The sequence below is a fragment of the Cryptomeria japonica genome, chromosome 1 (assembly GCF_030272615.1).
Source record: "Cryptomeria japonica chromosome 1, Sugi_1.0, whole genome shotgun sequence".
Lineage (NCBI taxonomy): Eukaryota > Viridiplantae > Streptophyta > Pinopsida > Cupressales > Cupressaceae > Cryptomeria > Cryptomeria japonica.
The window spans coordinates 646,637,504-646,659,821 of record NC_081405.1 but is presented as its reverse complement, the minus strand read 5'-3'; the positions used below and the strand labels follow the sequence as shown (position 1 = coordinate 646,659,821).

General features: G+C 34.9%; 1 protein-coding gene across 2 annotated transcripts; it reads right to left on the bottom strand.

The window, feature by feature from the left end:
- Nucleotides 1-324: 324 nt before the first annotated feature.
- On the bottom strand, nt 325-18,472 carry LOC131050298 (metal tolerance protein 5). 2 transcript variants are annotated; one of them, XM_057984500.2, is made up of 7 exons: nt 18,165-18,472; nt 17,842-18,049; nt 13,981-14,090; nt 13,569-13,814; nt 3,460-3,540; nt 2,472-2,705; nt 325-859 (listed from the first exon to the last, which is right to left on the bottom strand). In XM_057984500.2, the coding sequence occupies exons 2-7, from the start codon at nt 18,014-18,016 to the stop codon at nt 512-514; spliced, it is 1,194 nt and encodes a 397-aa protein (XP_057840483.2). In that variant the 5' UTR covers nt 18,017-18,049; nt 18,165-18,472; the 3' UTR covers nt 325-511. The 2 variants fall into 2 exon arrangements, with proteins under 2 accessions (XP_057840483.2, XP_057840484.2); XM_057984501.2 differs by lacking the exon at nt 18,165-18,472 and having other exon boundaries at nt 17,852-17,989.
- Nucleotides 18,473-22,318: the final 3,846 nt, after the last annotated feature.

The window sequence follows — 22,318 nt, the reverse complement described above, 5'->3', positions numbered from 1 at the left end:
TTACTTTTAAAGATGCAGATCCCATTTAATTTTCTTCTATGGCGATCTATCAGGCACAATAGATATAAGCAACATATGCAGGAATTTTCCACTACATGTCACAATGAATTTCTTTAAAACAGAATGAAATTTTTTTATAAATGTGTCACTGACGTTCAACCATCAGCATTGTAAGCAATGAAAGAATCAACTAAAGCTTTACTGCACAAAAGCAGCACATAGTTGGAAGAACGTGTATTTGAGAAAATCAGTATTCAATATTTTTCCAGCCAAGGATATAATTTGGAGCCCGTGCCTTAACCACATTTACAGAGAACAAATTGGAAGAAACTAAAGCACAATTTCTTCAAAGATTTTTGTCAAATACTTCAAAACAAAAACTACACCACCAAGCATTGACAGTGACTACATATCATGTTGAAAGAGAGATATCGGTTTGCAATAATAGGTTTACATGAAAGGAGGAAAATATTGGGAATGTTAGTTGAAGTATACAAACTATCATATACAACTAGAATTGCCCATTCCCGTGCTCAGGTCTGTGAGTATATTCATAGTCTAAATGCACAAAAGCCCGTTCTATGTCAGGAATAGATTCCAACTTTTCTTGGAGCGCTTCTCCAATGTCATGAGCCTGTTGCAAAGGCATATCACTTGGTAGCACAATGTCAACTTCAACAAAGTAATGAGAACCAAATGTGTAAGCTCTGACTGTATCAATATGCCGTATCGCTTTGTGATGATTCCAACAGAGATATGTCAATTTCTGCAAATAATCAGGTGAAGCTGTTTTACCCACCAAAGAATTCACATTTTCCAGAACTGTGTTTGACCATGTCCTGATTGTGTAGAGAGCCAGCTGCACAGAAGACCCATTATCAGCTTTAGTTATTCAAACAATTAAGATAAATATAAACTTTAGAACATACTTGTGATGTCCTCACAGCAGGGTAATCTATATTTTGATTCTTGAAAAAACAAAATATACTTTAGGGATCAGAAGAGAATACATCCTCCTTGCTACAATTGTGGAAATAACCTGCTAGACATTAAGGACCAAGTTTAAATGAGAAAAGGATACATCCTCCTCATGATAACTTTATAATTTACCCATCTCTAGCAAGGGGTTATGCATGTCATCCTTTGGGTCATTTGCATGCCTGCGGTTATTATTAGTATTTATTATTAGTATTCCAAATACTTCCAAAGTTAAAGATCTAGTGTGATCAGCATTGTTGTCAACATCCATACAGACAAAACAATGCATCCATATAGTATGAAGGGAGGTTTAGATATGATGGTCCTGTAGGGCAATGACTGGTAAGCTGCAGTTAAGTGTTCTAAACACATTCTAACAGATGCCTTGCAATGGTCATTGCCATCATATCTGAAGAAAGGCAAGCCACAATGCTTTTCTAAACAAATAAGCTCTCCAGAATTTAATATATCAAGTAATACAGACGGTCACATGTATTCACACTTTCTAACAGTACCTATCAACTAGTGCAAAGTGCAAACATGTTCTATATTGAATTTGGATTATGTAAGCTAGCTAAGAGCATACGTTTAGACATCCTTGGACTCTATTAACCATGTAGATACCACAATGCACTACTTAGCACAAAACAGTTGTGGCTAAAAAGTAAAACCTAACATAGATCATTTTAGATGGCCAAATGCCTTGAACCCTATTTCTCTGGAAAAGGTCTCTGCCATGGAATCAACATAGTATTTAGTGCAGAAAAATAGCAATTCATAAAGCTAAGGTTCCATCACAACAAATATATTGAACAAAGAATATGTAGCAGCATGCATTAATAACCCCAGATATTCAAATTTCAAAACAATATAGAAAAACTACATTGCATCTTTGAAACTCAGAAAAAATGGAGATTTACAAATAGCCTGGTGCAAAAACCATTGTCTTCAGTCCTCTCATATCGATCATAAATAGATATGTGATGATTACAATATGACATGAAATCATCAAATTATGTTAGGTTTTATAAGGATTTAACTACATAACTTTTTTAAGGCAATCTCATTAACTCCCCACAAAATATGAGTCAATGAGATAATAAGATTGACTCAAATAATTACGCAGTCAAATCCTCATGAAACTTCACAATATTTGTCATATTGCAAAAAATCACCTACTTGTTAATGAAATCATCAAAGCAGTGAATCTGATGACATGTCTCAGAATTCAGATTATGTCTCCATTTTCAGAGTGTAAAGATAAAACTATGAGAAGAGAAATGAAGTAAAAAATTATCTACCAATCGAATGTTCACATTTAGAATATATTTACATAAATAGCATGCATAATACATAGACCTGATAAATCATGTGTGTGTTAGGCATATTGACACTGCAAAGAGAAAGGCTAGAGAAACCTCTGTAGAACCTTTGAAGAAAATGATCAAGTATCATATGTTACAGTGTAAAGTAATGGTCAGAGAACTGCTTACCACTATTGCTCCAGCTGGATCTATCCACCACTTCCATGTACTTGCAAGAACTGCAGCAAAGAGACCAATTGAATTGGTGATGACATCAAAGAAATGATCTTGAGCATATGCCTTTACAATCTCATTTGTAAAAGTCCGGCAATAGATTACAAGGATCAACTTCACAAGAGTGACTGAAACCATGATTCCAGCAACCCACAGCCAACTATCTCCTTCTAACGATAAACCTTGCTCCTGTATAATTGCCAACAGAGTTGATAGAGGAGAATTACTTATCTATAATATGCCAAAGTAGCTTGTTCAATACACAATACAGTAAGAATGGACAGACCATAAAACAGATGGGAATGAAAAACCAAAAGCATTATCTGTGGGACAGAACAGAAGCATAAACCATATTACATGAACATAACATTTAAGCTCAATAATTTATAGCTCCAGAATAATGGTCAGAATTAACTAGTATAAACTTGTAACTTTTATGACAAAGAAATAGGCCTGTATTTTGTTGTTTATTTTTGCATCACTGGCAAACCATGTAAATCAAACAAAGCAAAGCTCACCATCAGAGGTTTCTATGAATATTTTCACTTGTAATCCCACTTTCAGTAAAAACAGAAAGCCAGAGCTCACGCCAATGATACTATAATTCCATCAATAACAAAAAAGGGGCTGTAGCATTCCAAAATATTGACAAGCAGCTGATGCAGCTGTATTTAAGCAAGCAAATATTGCCTCCAAAGCACTGAATATTATTTTAGCTTTACAAAACAATGCCATTTACAGGAATTAAATCAAGAGCCCAAGATAGTATCTATGGTTATAAATTATAACTATGTCCAATGTAAAATATTATGTGTATACATGGTATACAAAGCTAAACAAGTATCCAAATAAATCATAAAATATATCCTGCATGCTTGTAAAAGCACAATAAAGTGAAATAGATATCCCTTCTTAAATGTATATCCATAACCAGGGAATTTACCTTTGAAACAAGTTGTCGAGCAGACTCTAGCACGATCTGCAGTCCCAATGTAGCCATTACTGAAGCAAAAACCAGAATTCCCTGCACATGGAGCATTTTCCTAAGAATCAACACTCAATAAATGTTCGGGGATTCGTAATATACATGCTTAGAAGAGTTTGAACAACAAATAAAGACCATGAAAAAAAGAATATGCCCATACAAAAATTTATCAAATTTACATGGGCACATAAAAAGATCTAAGACCATTTCACCTTGTCGTGAAATGCTGCACATCAATGAGTAACCATAGCAAAGAAAATCCAAACTATAAAAGAACAATCTAAACAAACAATTTCCAACTAAAAGAATAGAATTAAATCTTAGGTTATATTGATATGTACTAGATATTACTCAAAGATGTTATAAGTCTCATCCTATGCTTAAACTCAAACTAAACTGCCATTGCCAGGAATTCAGGGTAGCCAATAAATGCAATTAAAAATATGAAACGTCGGGTAGTAACACTTAAGGCTTAAAAAAAGTTTATTATCTTTGGATTTTGGAGCTTTGCAATACAAAAGTTTCCTATATAGATGTTCCACCGCTTCACAAGATCTATTATTATGTCATAAATAAGAAGCCAAAGGGCAAGGAATCCGATGGTTAAATGAAGAAATGAAATGCAATTGAAATGTTGGGCAAGTAGCTCAAAAGAGTATTAAGGTGCATAATAGATAATAAGCACAATTTGCAAGTGAAAGAACTAATTAGCAACAACCAAAGTTCTAATAGTTTTAGAGTAATGATTTATAAGTTTTAGCTAGTGCATTTGTCATTGATCAGCAAGGGATCCTAGCAATCATCTAATGTTTGTCACATGAAATTACAGAGCTATTCCATATAAATAATGAATAATTTATGTCTTCACAAAAGCTTGATTACATCTTGCACTAAAATGCTATAACAGGAGATAATCTTAGGCATTTATAATATTATATCCCTCCCATGGAAGTGGTACATTTGAGTGCATTCAAGAAACAAAAGATGAAATCGGAAAATAGGAATAATACAGAAATTCAATCTCCAAAGGGAAAGCCATAAAACCGTCTTGAGGGACAATCTAACGAGCACCAAAATCTCTTACAGGATTAAAATGAAAAAGATGACTTTACCCTAGAGATAAACAAGAGGTTTTCCCTTTGGGTCCCAAAAATCATTTGTGATAAGATGGAAATGCTTCCCCATCACAGCGACTTCAAGAAACATTTTTCCCAATTTCCATCTGCTCTCCAGGAATTTCAGTATACTTCCATCGCTGGAGCTCTGCCATGTGGATGTTTTCAAAAGCTTCCAGTAACCATTTCCAAGAGTTTCTAGGGATTTCTGTCATTTCTGAAATCGTTTCCAGATGTTTACTTGAGAAATCTGCCTCAAAGATTATGCTGTTTTCTAACCTTGGCTATCCTGCCTTCAATGCCCATGTTTCCAAAGCTTCCATGGATCCGTTTCTGATTCTTAGTGCAAGATAGGTTTTTCAGGTTCCCCATAGAAGCAGGAAAGGCTATTTAGATAGGGAGAAAAATTTTGATACTACATTTTGCTTTTACCAAATTCCTATCTTTAGTCATTCACCGTGGTTCGGTCATCTTCCTAGATCACAAACACCCATGTATTTTATTTTTAGCAGCATGTCAAGTTATTTCCAAGTAAATTCCATTACCAGGAAAGCAAACTTCCAAGGATGAAAAATGGTTTGTTTCTTGGTTGTTTTTTAAACTTTCACACCTCCTCACCTCACCCACCTGCACAAAATAACTTAAAAGATAATAGAGGACAGCCTAACTTTTGAGAAAAGGACAAAAAGCTTTATAGCTGTATTTGTTTAGATGCATGAGCAAGGGGAGGGATTGGAATAGAAATAATATGTTAAATCATTAACCATAAAAGTTAAAACAATTACAAATAGAATTTTTGGGGATTTTAAAGCCTTAAATGTTTTAAAAAATAAAACCCAATATGGACACCACACTTGTATTTTAAAGTTAGGGAATTACTAGAACCACACACTCAAAGGGATTCTTCATTTGCTAAATAAAATTGTTTCAAATTTGGAGCTTTCAAATTCTAGAGGTACTTCTGCTTTTTTGTTTTCTTGTCCTTAATTTTCTCGTTTCTGTCCTTATTTTCTAATAAGGGCATGAACCTCAAGTGCCCTACTTCTACAAAATGACATATAACTGCCTGCCCAGCACTTACCTCCCCTCAACCTCAAACAATCCACAATCAAAATATTTGTGGAATCCAAAAGGCATATCATACTAGGTAACGCACAGCTTCACAATTTGCTCTAAAAGATAAGGATTTGATTTTGCACCCCACATCAACTTGGCATTTTGGCATGTGAGTGCATGTGTGGGTAACATTGATGCCTGAAATCTTATAGATAATGTAAATATTAATAATAATAGTAGTAGTAGCCCGCGCGGGTAGCAGAGTTGGCTTGGGCCGTGGGTTTGCTCCCCATTGATCTCGGGTTCGACTCTGAGGCCCGGACTCACCCGATGCGCCTGGCTTGCGGGTGGCTTGGTACATCCCCAGTGGACTAGTCTTGCCTCAGCTCACCCCTTCCTGAACCCCAACTTGGCAATAAGTAAGACCAAGGTAAGGCGGGTTGGGTGCTGAGCTTGGTCACGGGGATACCACTGGCGCAACAAAAAAAAATAACAGTAGTAGTAAAGAGGAAATTTTTAGACAAGGTTGCAAATTCAAATCTCAGAAAAATTTGCAAGTCAAATATTGTTACACATAGTTCGCAACTTCGCAGACTTCACGAGTCACCGAGTACTCGCCACTTTTCCCCCCACAAGTTTTTCTAATTTTAACTTGCCAAGTTTTTTTTTGCAATGAGTACTTGTTGAGTCCAACACGTTGACTCTTGCCATGCCAGCAACACATAAAAAATGGAAAAAACACTTTAAAAAACAGGTGTTTGCCTTTAAAGACCCTATTTGGCCATGTTGAACATACACAACAGCATTAGAGAGCATTCTTGAGCAAATTGGAAGGATTTTTTGGGGGATTTGAAAAACAATTTCCTGGAATTTCAAATTTGCATCATTTTCTAAACCTTCAGATTTTTGTTTTACAAGCATTGTCTTTTGCCTTTAAAAAATTTATGAAAATGGTGTGTCACATGAAGGTCTGTGTGGTTTTGAAAGTCATTTGGGCTTGGTGGCAGGGACTCCACCCCTTGACCTCAACCTGTATTGCAACAGGGAACATGTCAGAGGCGCTGCTCCCAGACCCCATGAGGGGTGCTGCCTCTAGACCCTCACTAAACTCATATGATACATTTTGTAACTGTATTTTGCAAAAAAAAAATGTTTTTTCAAAATTTAAGTGATTTTAAGTTGCCTATTTTTTGTCAAGTCTGAAATTTTTGCCTTGCAAAATACTCGCTGAATTCAAGTCTGCAAACTATGTTTTTATGAGCTGTAGCCATGAAGAAAATAGGAAAATACTACTAGTAGCTTGAATTCATCCAATCATGGATCTGATCAGCTCCAGGATATTCAAAAAATTCAATATGGCAATCTTGCCATAAGGGTAAGAACATAGGGATTGGAACCTCAAGTCTTTTGGATACCTCTCAGCAAATAGAAGATCCATTTTAAGATGGACCTGTGCTAGTGGTACAAGTGAGATATGTATATGGCTAAAGAAATTAAATATAGATTTGTTTGACAATAACCAAACATGCCTAGGGAATGTGTATTAGAGCATGGATCAAATGAGAGAAAGGGCTCCAGAAATCAACAAAAATAACAACTTTAATAGAATGTTAGTCCAAAAATATTGAAGGTGCTCCATCGCTAATCCTTCATTATCTTCCCTCAACCTGAAAATTCTACAAAATTTAAAAGGCCCTAAGTCTTCCAATATACATTTCATTCACCCAAGAGTCACAGCCCTTTTGACCCTATTTCTTGTATCAAAGTGATTTTCCACTACCCAGATTTGATAACACATGCTATCTGTTAGTGTTTAGCCCACTAATTTCTCACAGTGACTCTCAATAGGCTGAAACTCTGCATTCAACAATTTGATATTGAATGAAATCCACTAGAATTTGAAGAGGGGGCAAATCACCTCAACTATTAAATGGCAGAAGAAAGGTGACCTACACTGTAGCCTACGCTCCCTTCAGTATGTAAAACGTAAACAGTACTAAGACCTTTCAGCATTCATGTGGAAGTGAGACTGTTGGAAATATTTGTCATTGATGTCAAAGGTTGTTGATGTCAAAGTTTAAGAGATTGTTTGTTAAATTAGCTTTAACTGGAGGCCAACTAATGGAATTTATTATTTTGAAATAAGTGTAATTGGAGACCAGCTCATGGAATTTTATAATTAAAATCTAATTTTATAGGGCCGACCTATGTATTTTATGTAATTAATCTTGGCACCCAAAGGGGTATAAAAAGGTGAAGCATGTTTGTAAGTATGGTGTGTAAGAAAATGTTTTATCATTCAAATACAGAGCAAAGAAGATTAAATGCAGTGCAGATTTTGTGAAGTACAAATTTGCAAAAAAATATGTTCATCACTTGGTGAAAAAGCAACATACAAAAGGTCAATGCCTCCCAAAAGAAGAGATTGGTGTCTCTTGCTGAGTTGGTGCTCAATTGTGGGGATTGGTGTCTCCAACAGGTTGGCGCCTACAAATTTTGTAAGTGGGGATTGGTGTCTCCACTAGGTTAGTGCCAACAAATATTGTAAGATCATTTTATTTTTGTTGTGGCTGGATTTGGCTAGTGGATCCAAGCAGTCCTTCATGGTTTCCCCCCAAAAGGGTTTCTTGTAATGTCCCCATTTTTTGGTTCTCTTGTAGTGCAAGTGGTGTTGGCTTTCTAGGTTGGTATCAACAAGATTAGAGAGACATTTCGATGTCGCTATTGTGTTCAGATGGATTAATGGAGATGAAGAACACTTTCTAGAGTGATTTTGGACTTGTCCAATACTTACTATTTTTAGTAACTGATTGGTGAATTGAGAGTTCTAGCTGACTTGCTATTTTTAGCAATTATTATTTATTTATAGTAACCACTATTTTTGGCAGCTGGTCATAGCTTCTCCTCTCAGCTTCGGTGTGTAGCATCTGTAGTTTTAGGAATTGAGAAGTTCTTGCAATTTTTAGCAAAAGGCTATTTTTAGTAAGTGCTATTTATAGCACTTGGTCTTGGCTTCCATTCTCTCTCAACTCAGTGCAACACTTTCCAGTTTTGGCCTTGTGAGTTCTGATGTTTTTAGAGAGATATTTGATATGCATCGCTAAAGTCTATTCCAGTGTTCCACGGCTGTTGGGGACGGGGAGATGCGGGGATGGGTTTCGCGGATGGGGGACAAAGGGCCTAAGTTTGGGGACGGCAGGGGGATGGCGACGAGGGGTGGTGGGGGGGTGGTGCTGATATAGTTATACATATACTTATAGTACTTGAAAAACTAGTTGTGAAAAGATGTACAACAGTGAAAGAATTACATTTCAAATGAAACTAGAGGAAATTAGTAAAATTATATAAAAGAAAAATTTGAAATACTAAATCTAAATTCGAAGATTTCTAAGTTTTTTCTCCTCTTCAGCTAGCTGGTAAAAAAAATCAAAATTAGAAATGTGAATGAAATCAGTAGTTTTAGTGGTTTTGTATTGCATTGGGGGAAGAGGTGGGGCCCACATCAAATTAGGGTTACCACCAACCCCCCAAAATTGCTCAAAATTATTAAAAAAAAAAAAAATTCAATTGCTTTTTGACATGTTCGAATGGGAGATTCCTACAAGTCTCCCCACTCAAGAGATACCATGGAGTTTCCCAAGGAGTCTTGGAAACGCTTGGGAGTTTCCCAAGGAGTCTTGGAAACGCCTGAGAGTCTCCCAAGGATTCTTTGAGACACTGAGACATCTCCCAAGGAAACTTGGAGACGGGGAGACGTTTCCCTGTCTCCAAAAAAGCATCAATGGCAGTGGCGGGACAATGAGAAATGCCACGTCCCCGTCTCCCTGTCCCAGAAACGTCCCCATTTCGAAAATGCGGGTCTGAGGAGGGGGAAATGCGTTTCCATGGAACACTGGTCTATTATAAAGTTACTTTATGACTTAAGTGAGGCTAATGGGATCATGAGAGACCCCCTTGATCATTGCCTAGTAAAGTGGTGACTTTAAGTTGTTTTTATAGGCAAGAATAGACTTCATTAAGGGGATGCCAAGGTATGGAGTTATTTTAACATTTTAAAAGATTACTTTATTGCCTCCAAAGTGGACGTCAAAATTGAAGGAAAATAAAGCTTAATGTTATATTTTGAGAGCTCTAGGAAAAGTGGTTTTGGAGGGAAATGATTTTAAATTGAAAGAAGGTTGCCCTATTTCTTCCCTCACGCTTTATATTCATGTTTTGAGCTCTCATTTGGCATGCTTGCTGATGAAAACTTAAGGTTATGCTGCTGGAATGCTTCCAGAGTTCATCTTTGCTGGTTGGAGGATGAAATCCCTCTATTAGATAGCTGGTTTTGGTGGTGAAAGACCCACCCTAGCTGGTTGGTGTTCAGGTTTCCTGATTTTGGGTGGGTGATTTGGGTTTGAGTAGATGAAGATATTTACAATATTTTGATGTGTGTATTGTGATTTTGGTGTGGGGTGTGACTTCTTGAAGTGTCGTTCAAGTTTGGTTCAGTTTCAGAGCTTTTTCTAAGTGCTGGCATGCTTTTTCAGAATAGCTAGGTATAATAGTTTTGATCATATTTCATAAAGGAAGACTTTTTGGGTTATGGGTATTGCTTCAAGCAACTTCCTTGACTTGGACAATTCTTGCTGATAGGTTATTTGCATCTTTTGAAGGAGTATTGATTTTATAAGGTAAAATTGCCCCTATGTATTGGGTTCCACTTCTTGCATAGCATGGTGGTTTCGTAAATATTGTAAATCTGCATATTAGTGATTCAATCAGCTCTTGCAAGTGGAGTTTTCTGAGTATTAAATCTACATATGATCACTTGTTGTCTCCAAAGAAATCTGGAGGAGTTAGGGGTAGTTGCTGATTTGAATAAGAACTGAAAGCATATACTTCTTGGCATGTTAACAGGTCTGCAAATTGTTTCATTAAGTCTGATTTTCAGAATGTTATTCATGCAAATCTGATTTGTTAAGTTTGGTAATGCTTTGTGAAGTTTGATTGAAGTCTATTGCAACATACTCTTGTTTTTCTACGCTATCATATTGTTGAGTGGTGAAGGCTTCAAGCCCCCCACTCTTCATCTAGTTTAGTTGCCATTTACTTTTGTTATTCTATGCCATTGTATTATTGGGGTGTAAACAAATCAGATATAAAATTTATTCCTCAAGGGGATGAAAATCAGATATAAAATATATTCCTCATATTGGCGCTTACTTCTCCTTGTTTGGTGTCTCTTATATATCTTTTTCCTTCAACGGTCATGATTCCTCATATGCCCCTTGACTTTTGATTAAATTAAACTTTAAATTTATATTTTATATTTTATTTTTTTAAATTATAATATCATTTGAAAAAAAGGGACATTACAAACACACACTTCAAACCAAAACACAATAGCTAGTCCACTATGCTGACTAAATAGAGAAAAATATATGAAAACTCTTTCCGGGTGATATAAGATTGCTTGACACCTAGGATGCTCCTAGATTGGAGAAGTTTCTTCAATAGATGACTTGAACGTCTAGGCTAGAAAATGACAGGATAACGATTCATGGTCAAGTATTTAAAGGACAATCATCACAATTCATTCTGAAAAGGGTCTCCACCACATGATTGGTAAGCAAATGAATTATATGTAAAGAATGGGTCGAGGCCAGAAAGATATAAATTTATAATAACACGGTGAGAAAGGAATATAGAAAGTATGATACAAAGATAGGGAGATACGTAGAGAAGATAGAAAAGCAGGTGACTGTTGTTAAGTACACTCTGCACAATACGTCACAACCCAGAGTGTAAAGTATACTCAATGTAAGGAAATTTTGATAAGTAATAAAAAAAAGCATTTACTCCAATATGAGTTGTATTTATTGTTTCTATGTATGAATGAAGGAATCTTCTAACAAACTCTTAAAATGGTTAGGTACATAAGTTCTATACAAACAATCAAACCAGTAGTGACATCTTTGTGTAACACCTTCCCACTCCCATGCCTCTAAGCAAACAACTAACAGGATATCCTGGGTAGCTGTTGTGCTTCAAGCAAGCTCTCAAGTCCTCGTGGGCCCAAAGACAGGTCTGTGCAGTGTCTCCTCTATTGGGCAGTCATCAATTTGTGCAAGACCGGTTGAACAGCCACAAGCACCTCCATGCATGCCCAACAATTAAGAAGATTTCCTTCAAGGTGTAACATGATATTTAGGATGTGACAAAACATCTATGTTAAAATTGACAGTCTTCTCACAAGTTAGCTTAGTGCATGTCTTCTTTCCTTGTGATTTATACAAAATACCAGCACATTCCCTTGAGCACCAAGGTTGGCATGAATTAAATGGCAGAGATTTTTATTTGTGGATTATCTCTAGAGATTGAGACGACTAGTGAAGAAACCAGCAAGATAATATGACTGAGATTGCTCGATATGCTATGCTTTATTGTCTCTTTGACTGAGAATATTCTAACATATTCTTAAAAGCTGTCATCTCTCTGATAGCTGAGGAAGAAAAAATGGCTTTTTGTGCTAACATTAATTTGAAGAGTTCCTGCTCTTCAATCATGGACTAGCTTCTGCTTTTTTGTCTCTGTACTTTTGGGATTAGGGCCCTTCCCTGCTTATATAATCAAAAACTACACAATTAAAGCTGTCTGAGGACAAGACTTATGGTGAACTGTCTCTTAGAAACTGGATATAATTCATTGACTTACACTTTCAAAGACAGAGAACCACATTAATTTACAGCTTGATTGAAATTACAGTCACATTCTTTCATAATATGATTAGTATCTACGAATTGACAGATTTATTAAAAAACCCCTGAGTAGCCGGAAACTCCTTTGTCCCTCCTTGGGTGCGCATATCCCCATATCCACAATGGATATGTATATGATACGGCTCGGATACGTATCTGATATTGTATCCACGTGTTGAGACATGGACCAGCTAGGACTCGAACCTAGGACCTTCCATATGCTGCTGGAGTGCTCTACCACTGAGCTACTGGCCCCTCTTGGACCAGTCCATCGTCGGTCTGGGTGTGGCTTATTTCCAACACCAACACCCTCCTCCCTTAAGCTACACCTCTCGTGTGCTTGGGGCTCCTAGCCTGGACCTGGCTCTGATACCATGTTGAGACATGGACCAGCTAGGACTCGAACCTAGGACCTTCCATACGCTGTTGGAGTGCTCTACCACTGAGCTACTGGCCCCTCTTGGACCAGTCCATCGTCGGTCCGGGTGTGGCTTATTTCCAACACCAACAACGCGTGCCAAGAAAACCTTGGTTTTCAAACCATGTCAGATACTATGTGATTTGATTTTTTAAAAATTTGACATAAATCTTCCTAAAATTAATTTTAAAAAACTTCATTCATGCATTTTCAAAAAAAAAAATTGGTATAAACAAAACCTACACCAAATGAGAAAGACAAATGAAATGTTTTTCTGTTTTAGTGACCCATTTTTGGGATATCTTCCAATGCCGCTCTACTATTTTTGCATATTGTAAATTATTAAATCAACTTATAATTATTTATGTAGCAATTATGTGACCATAATGCTTTTGAAGTAATGAAAATCTCCTCTAATAACTTAGAAAATTGTGTTAAATATATGTGTCTGTGTTTTATATGAATGTCGTATCCAGCTGTATCCATATTGGGGTTCTTAAAAAAAAGGCCATATCCATATCCAATACTGTATCCGTATTTGTATCCATATCCATGTCCATGCAACTTTGAAAACATTTATTATAAAGAAACATCCACCACAGAAACAACAAAAATTGCAAATTGGGAGACCCTGATTTACAGATTCACTGGAATTTCAATTTTAGTAAAATTGGTAATGATTGCATATGATAGGTTTGGAGCATGAATTAAACAGCAGAAATAGAGAGGACTAACCAATGGTTGCATACGCTTCTTCCCAATTGGATAGAGATAGGGATTTGGTGACTGCATCTTAAATGCAGTGAACCAGAGAATAAAGCCTGAAAGAAGATCCAACAGCGAGTCTAAGGTTGAAGCAATTATTGCTAATGAGCCACTCCTTATTGATGCATATATTTTCGCAGCAAAAAGTACAACATTTGCCAAGTTGGACAGTTGAATTGCAGTCCTCTCACTTCTTGCAAACTTATCACGATCTTCCTGAAATAAATTGAGTGCAAAGAGTATTAAATCACATAATCAAATACCCCTTAACGTAAAATACGGCTCACTAATGCACCGACTGCTTTGATGAATGTGCATAACTACAGAAGGATATAACCAAACCTTGATGAATGTGCATAACAACAGAAGGATATAACCAAACCTTGGACATGGTACATCGATTTTTATGCTCAGAAACAGCATCCATTTCTGTAAATCCCTCAAGCATCTCCTCTTGCTGCTGATAATATTCAGCCACTCCATCACCAGGACCTGTCAAGGAACATGAAGAAACAACTAAAAACTAGAACATATATGCATCTTAATCATAAAACTCAAGAAATTTTCTCCATATCACTCTAAAAAGAATATACAATTGCTATCTATCTCAATAATCAAAGACTGTGGAAAAAAACAACATCATTTAAGATGACAAGAATCAGAAGTCATGCAATACTCTTTAAGCACATCAATAACCTCTATTTCAAGTTAGGAGCTTCCCTATCAGCAGCCAGAAATACTGTTGAGAATGAGTTCAAATTGATAGGAATCTAAAAAGAGTTTGGCAATAAGTCTCTTATTGGTGGGCCCAGCAACACTGTGACCAAGGCATGGGGAATTGACTTAGAGAGACCTCCTCATCGGTTAGTTTTAATTTTTGGTTGATACACTTGCAACATTCCGGATTCTTCATTGTATTGAATAAGTGTCAATACCACTGGAAACATTGACTTCTGATACCAGAAGCATGGCCGATCCAACACCTTAGTGCGGAAGAGGGTGAGGCCTGATTTTTTTAGATTTCACTATGATCTTTAAGGCACACGGATCTTTTTATTCAGTAATTGATGAAAATATGTATGCTCTTGGGAATATAATTGGAACCAAAAACACATTTGCTTGTTAGTCTGTTTCATTAGAGGATTCTGATGTTTAAATTTGTTATGAAAAGCAACAAAGATTTATCCTTTTGAAATTAGATAAGCTACTTTCAAATACATATTCAAATACAGTCTTCATGATTTAGGCAAGATAATTAATATAAAATCCCAAGTCCTTTCTGTTAGACCATCAAATCATCATTATTGAAATTGCTACCCATCAAACAACCAAATGTTCTTTCACAGACCAGGATAAAGGTGTTTCTGCTCAATTACACCCATAACACTATCATCACTGAAACTGCTGCAAAAGATCAGCCCACATGTTTTCTTACAGAACAAAATAACCCTTTGGGTTTGGTAGATGTCATCTGTTGCTCGTTTGAAAATTCCTAATGCTCATTCAACCAGGGCTGTGAAAAATCAACAATAAACTCTGAAATAACTTGTGATTTACAAGGTCTGTGACAAGAATATCATTTCTCTAATAATGAACACCATTCCTGGATAAAAGAAATGTTCAGAAAGCTAACATGAATGTGAAAACTAATATTAATAAAGAACATTTTTACATCTCACTCAATAGAGAAAAGACACTTAAGGAACAGCACATTTCTATAGATTTATGTGGTGGATCTACTCAAATTTATGATTTGTTTAATATTACTTGAAGTTAACAAAAATATAGATATAATATGAACCAGCAGGCAGTTCTAGATCATAGCCAATACAAAGCTAGGACTAGAAAAAAGGTACTGTGTTTAACCAAAGCTGTCAACAAAAATGGGTCCAAAAAAACTTATGATTCCTAGAGCATATGACAACAATATCATTCATCCAATAAGAAATTGTTCTGATTAATCAATATTCAGAAACCTAACGTGAATCTGAGTCAAAAACGATATTATCTATTATTCAATCAGGTACATGCACACGTCTGTAAGATGTATGTGTGGGTCTGCTTAAAGTTATGAGTTCTAAAGCTCAAGACAGCAATATCCCTTCTCTGACAAGCAAAGTCTGCTGCAATAACTTTCTTCGCAAACAATATCAAGAAATCTAGAATAAATCTGATACTAGTTGGATTAAAAATGACAAAATAACAGTATGTTTCTAGAGATTTGACTGATTGGCCTGCTTAATTTTTTAAAAAAAATTTAAACTGGTGGCACAAAAACAGACTTTTTTTATCTATCAAGAGGGTTTGCATTGGTTTATGAGTCCCAAATACAATTCATCTGATACCAAATACATTCTTTTGAAAAAAAACATTCATAACAACATTGGTCTCAGTACTCGTAACACTTTAGGGGTGTAATTCAATCGAAATCAATCTCAGCGCATATTTCTCAAAATCTATGAAGTGATCTTCTCTATCAAAACTAAAAATCTATGAGGTGGGTCTGCTTCATTGGACTACATATTTCTCAAAATATATTAACTGTATCTAAGAAATCTATGGCATGAGCGTGTTGATTTCAGCACAGAATAAACCTAAAATTGAAACAAATCCCCAAAGCCCCCATCCCCCAACAAAAAAATGTGGTGGTACACAAATTGATGAAGAAGCACATACCAAATACTACATTCAAGCTATCATGGATTTCTCTTTGTTTAATCTCTGCATTTCTAAAAAATCCATGAAGTGGGTCATTTTTAATGATAGTGCATATTCTGAAAACCCTATGAGTGAGTCTCTTTTGTAATAACTCCATATTTCTAAAACCGGTAGAACTGGATCTACTTAAGTTCAACATAAGTTACAATAAAAGTTGAAAGAATATCAAAGAAAAAAATCCTTAAGGGAGTTGAAGGAGAAACTTATACAACAAGTGTTAACATGAAAACAACCATGGATTCCTCTTTTTTCTAAACTGTAAATTGTAAAAATCTATGAAGTGGGTCTGCTCTATTGACTCTATAAATCTATATAAGTGGGTCAGCTTCGTTGAAACTGCATGTTTCTAGATGAATCGGTTCTGCCTTATTGAAACTACATATTTCTAAAAACCTTGAAAATGAGTCTACATTATTGGAGCACAAAATACAAATTAAATTCGAAACAAAATAAGACGAAAAACAAACCAAATATGGCAATACAGCAGCCATGGATTTCTCATTGAGGTCTATCATCCCCTTCATGAATTATTTTCTACTGAAGCTGCATATTTTAAAATCTATAAATGGGCCTGATGAGTTGAAAATGAGTATTTCTAAAAATCTATAACATGGGCGTGATTGATTTCAGCACAGAAAAAACCTAAAAACGAATGAAACCCCCAGGCTCCCATCCCCGCAACAAAAATGTGGCGGTACGCAAATTGATGAAGAAGCACATATCAAGTAATACATTCAAGTAATATTGGATTTCTCTTTGTTCAATATCCGCATTTCTGAAAAATCCATGAAGTGGATCTACTTTAATAATACTGCATGTTCTGAATTCTGAAAACTGCATGAAGTGAGTCTCCTTTAATAATACTGCATATTCTGAAAACCCTATGAAGTGAGTCTCCTTTATAATAACTGCACATTTCTAAAGCCGGTAGAATCGGGCCTACATAATTTCAGCATAAGTTAGAATAAAAGTTGAAAGAATATCAAAGGAAAAAAAAATCCTTAATGTAGTGGTAGGGGAATTGAAGGAGAGACTTATAAACCAAGTGTTAACATGAAAACAATAATGGATTCCTCTTTATTTGAAGCGTATTTCTAAAAATCTATTAAGTGGGTCTAATTTATTGACTCTATAAATCTATATACACGGGCCAGCTTCGTTGAAACTGCGTGTTTCTAGATGAAGTGGGTTTGCCTCATTGAAACTGCATATTTCTAAAAACAAGGAAGTGAATCTACGTGATTTGAGCACAGAATACAATTAAATGCGAAACAAGCACAAAAATAAGAAGGCAAACAAACCAGATATGGCATTAAAGCAATCATGGATTCCTCTCTGAGGTCTATCATCCCTTTCATAAATTATTTTCTATTGAAGCTACATATTTCTAAAATCTATAAGTGGGTCTGATTTGTTGAAACAGAATGTTTATACAAATCTATCAAATGGGTCTGCTGATTTCAGAAAGGAATCAAATAAAGATTTAAAGAAAACAACTCTAAAGGCCATGAAAATAAACACAAACCGAGTACTACATTAAAGCAATCATGGATTCGTCTCTGAGGCCTATCATCCCTCTCGGGCCTTGGAATCTTGTTGAAGCTGAGCCTCCATGCGTTCTCCGTGCCTGTCAGGTCAACATTCTCAACCTCATCACCATTGAGCAGGTTCTCAGTTCCCTCTTCCAAGGAATCTACCATTGCTGATTGAAGGATATGAGGAGACGAGGATATCTGAAATATGGCAGAGGAAGAATAAATCAGAACCTCGATCCTGATATTCAATGAGACAAGTGAATGTCTACATTTGTCCACATGGTGTATCAAATTTTAGTGGAATGAGCATTACTTGAGAAATGGGCCCGCCAAAACACTAACAGAAGGAGCCTGTCCTGGTTTTGTTCTTTCTGATACTGTGGTGTCAAAATCTTTTGGCACCAATAAGGCACAGATTTGTCCCAGATTTGTACTCCTAATTCTAACCAGTAGGTAAGTGAGGTAGTTGTACAATCTATTTTGATTTCAAGGGAAGATTCTTGTAGGGTATTTCTATTTACCATAAAATGCTAAAGATTAAGGCTGCAGTTTTTCCTGCACCTTATCCAATATCTAAGATTTTATCGAATATGTGCCTTCTGATCTTTAACTGCTCTCAGAATTTGGCATACTTGAAACACAAAACAAAGAAAATGATTTTATACGGCACTCTGACCACAAATACAAAATGTCGTTGTATAACTATTTTTTTTTGTTTTTTTTCAAATTGTAGAAGATATTCTATAACTAGTGCTGTCTAGTTGTGAGGAATATAACATTGTTTAAAGTGGACCTTATAACAAGGCTTCTCACATTGTTAATATATGTGAATTGTCCCGTCACCCATCAATATAATATGTGGATCTTATAACATGGCTTTGAAAGATGATGAAAGTTGTGTATATATCTATAGTTTATCTATAAAATTATATTTTTTTATGGAGAAGTTTATATCATGAATGAATTTATATCTTTCTTCTAATTAGAGTTAAGAAGTTAAGAATTAGAAATATTCATTCTATTAGTCATTTAAAACATAATTTTGATCTCATCTTTTATATCATACTAACATAATTTTCAACATTTCTACATCAACATTCATTGTTGCATTTCTTTAATAGTTATCTTTCACGATGATAATTCATAGAATGTGACTCAAAATGCACTTGAATGAAGAAATCAATTACAATCAATAACATAATAAATCTAAAAAGATTTCATCTCTCATATCATACTTGAAAAAGTTTGAATGTTTCATTAACAGCAAACTAAAACCAGTCTTATTGACACTGTTCCAATCAGTGAACAGGAACTTATAGAGCTCTCTGGCCTCCTGTTTCTCTTCCTCTGAATCCCAGTTTGTTCCCTCAGCATTTGGGCGTCCTTGGCTTCAACCATGTTCTGAGCCTCTTGACCTCATCCATGATGGCCTTCAATTCCAGCACAAGACCCAGATTCTCAATCTTCTGCATGATTCTCAAAGTTTGAATGTTAACCAATTAGATAATTATTATTAGATTATGAATTAAATTGTTCAAATTATAAATAATTTGTTTAAAATATTTTTATAAAATAGCTCTATTATTAAAGATAAAGTTGTTTTCAAAAAAAATGATTTGAAAAACAAATAATAATTGTGGTGAGTCATTGGAGAACAATCATGTGATTTAAGTTATGCTGTGACCGTAAAACGGATAACACGTGGCTTGTGCTTTCTCTGTTAAGAGACGGATGTTTTTCTCCAAAAGCGATGGTGATTTTTTATATTATAATCCTCAATAATTATGTGGATGATTGATAAAGACTTTTTTTTTTTTTTTTTTTATTTATGTAGATGATTGGTTAAGATTTTCGTATTAATAATTTAGATTTTTAAATTTTAAAAATTTATCTCGTCTAAAGCGGCACGAGGGAGTTGCGTATGTTACAGAAAAACTGGGATTTTTGAAAAAGACTTTGCGTTCTTTTAAGAACAAGAATTTTTGTTTAAGCCTAAGTAAAATTTATAAATTTATGTGGTGGATAAAAGAATCTATTTCACCAATATAAATGGTTTGTATAGTATTTATTATATTTAGATCGTGTTTGGATTGGAGAAGTATGTGATATTCTAGAAGGTTATTCATTACATTACTTTCTAGAGATTTATGTAGATTGTTCAATAAGTGTTTTAAATATTTTTTTATTTTTAAATTGGTATAACTAGTAATTAAATTTTGGTGTGTGATGGGTATGTTGAAGAGGTATGGAAAGTCAATTAAGGATAAATGTAGTCTATTTTTTTTTTTAATTTTGTGTAGTACATGGGGTCAATTGGTAAGTCGTGTTGTTGTTTATGCAACCAAGGTCTCAATGGAGAAGTAACTGATTCGAATCAATTATTCATCCACTTACAAGGATCCAATCATAATTGAAATTAAACCTTTGAATCGAGAAGATAATCAAATTTCATTACCAACATGCTCATGTTATGTTTGCAATAGGTTGATAGTAATAGAGAGGTGGAGATGGGGCTAGAAACAGGGAGAGATAGAAGGGGGAAGAGCGAGAGAAAGATTGGTAAAGGGATAGAGATAGAGAAGAAAATAGAGATATGAATAGAGATGGAGATGGAGATGGAGATGGAGATGGAGATGAGAGAGATATGGAGAGATAAAGAGAGGGGAGAGAGAGGAACAGATAGAGATGGAAGAGAGGAACAGATAGAGTGAGACAGAGAGGGGGGGGGGGGGGGGAGAGACAGAAAGGTAAAGATAGACTGATAGATATATAGACAGGAATTGATATAGAGACAGAGATGGAGAGATATAGCAGTAGAGAGGGATATAAAGAGAGTAGGATATTGAAGGGAGACGTATGTATAAGAAAGAGATGGAGATAGGGAGGGAGAAATAGGGAATGTGATTCTATGTGAGTGAGAGAGATATAGAGATAGAGATAGAGAAGGAGAAATAGGGAATGTGTGTGTGAGTTTGAGAGATATGGAGATAGATATAGAGAAGGATAAATATATATAAATAAATAGAAAGGGGAGAGATAGAGAGATAGTTATAGTGGGAATGATAGATGGGTAAGAGAGATATAGGGAGGGTTGGTGAGATATAGATAGGTGACAGCGATAGATATGGATATAATAATCAAATGGCATGCTACCTTAAGCATAAGTTGAACCAAGGACGCATGCTATCCTTAAATTATTGGCATGAAACGAGTAATCAAAAGTGTGTTTCTATCTCTCTTACTCTCTCACTTTAAAATTTTAATTTAAGTTTTAAGTTGAAATTTATTTTAAAATATATATTAAAACAAAATTTATATATGATTATTTTATGACAAAAATTATAAACTAAATTAATTCTAATATCTTTTAATTATTATTTGTAATTCCATAAGAAGAAATAAATAATTAAAATAAAAATTTACCTTAATAAAAATTAATTCTTAAAAGAAGAAAGATAAATTAAAAACAAGATAGAATATCTAATAAAAGAAGATAACATAAAAGATGTTTTTATCAAATTTAAGAAAAATTATTTTCCACAATCCTTAATGGTTGTTGTTTTTAGATTGGATTAAAAAGCACACATAGTCCAATCCAAAAACAAAACAACAATAATTAATTTTTTAATAAGACAAATCATTATGAATTAAATTAATTTTAATAATTTTTAATTAATATTTTAATTTCATAAAAAATATAAATAATTAAAATAAATTTTAAACTTAATAAAAGTAATACTTAAAAAAATGAAGAAGAATTAAAATAAAGCTAATTCTTTCTTTTTAAAATATTTTTTTCTTTTTTCTTTTTAGAAACTTAAAAAATATATATTAATATTAAAATATTTTCTTATCAAAAGAAGGTAATAATAAAATATTTATTTTTTCTTTTATGCATTTTTTTTTTTATTGCATATAAGGGGATAAGACTATTACAAAAAAAACAATTACAGATTCACCAGTATATCTCAGTCTCGACAGCAGGTCCAACCATCACCAGTTTAACAGTTTTACCTAAAATATAAATAGAGATATAGAAGTTTATAAATATAGTACAACAGTATTTATGCCAAAAATGGAGCAACCATCCATGAGGTACAAAAGGGTGCATCCATCCATGTCACTTATCCTTGAAGGATTTGGTCCTGCGGAGCTTCCATCCATGCGGTCCAACCCCTGGGGCCCTCCATCCAAATGGCTTGTTTTCTATCAAGGAGCTCTATAAGAATCTGGATCTGGTCTCTAATAGGGTCTCTCGCTCTGGCTACCTCTGCTTGCAGGGTCTCCAAAGCCAAGTCCACTTCTTTCTTCCCTTTGAGTGTCTTTTTCCATTTATACCCATTCTCCATCTCATGAAGGAACATCCTTGCATTTCTATCCTTTACGAATCTGAAGAATTTGTTCTTTTCCACATTCATTGTTACTACTACCTGCAAGAGAATTCGATGAAGGGTGAGTCCACGAAAA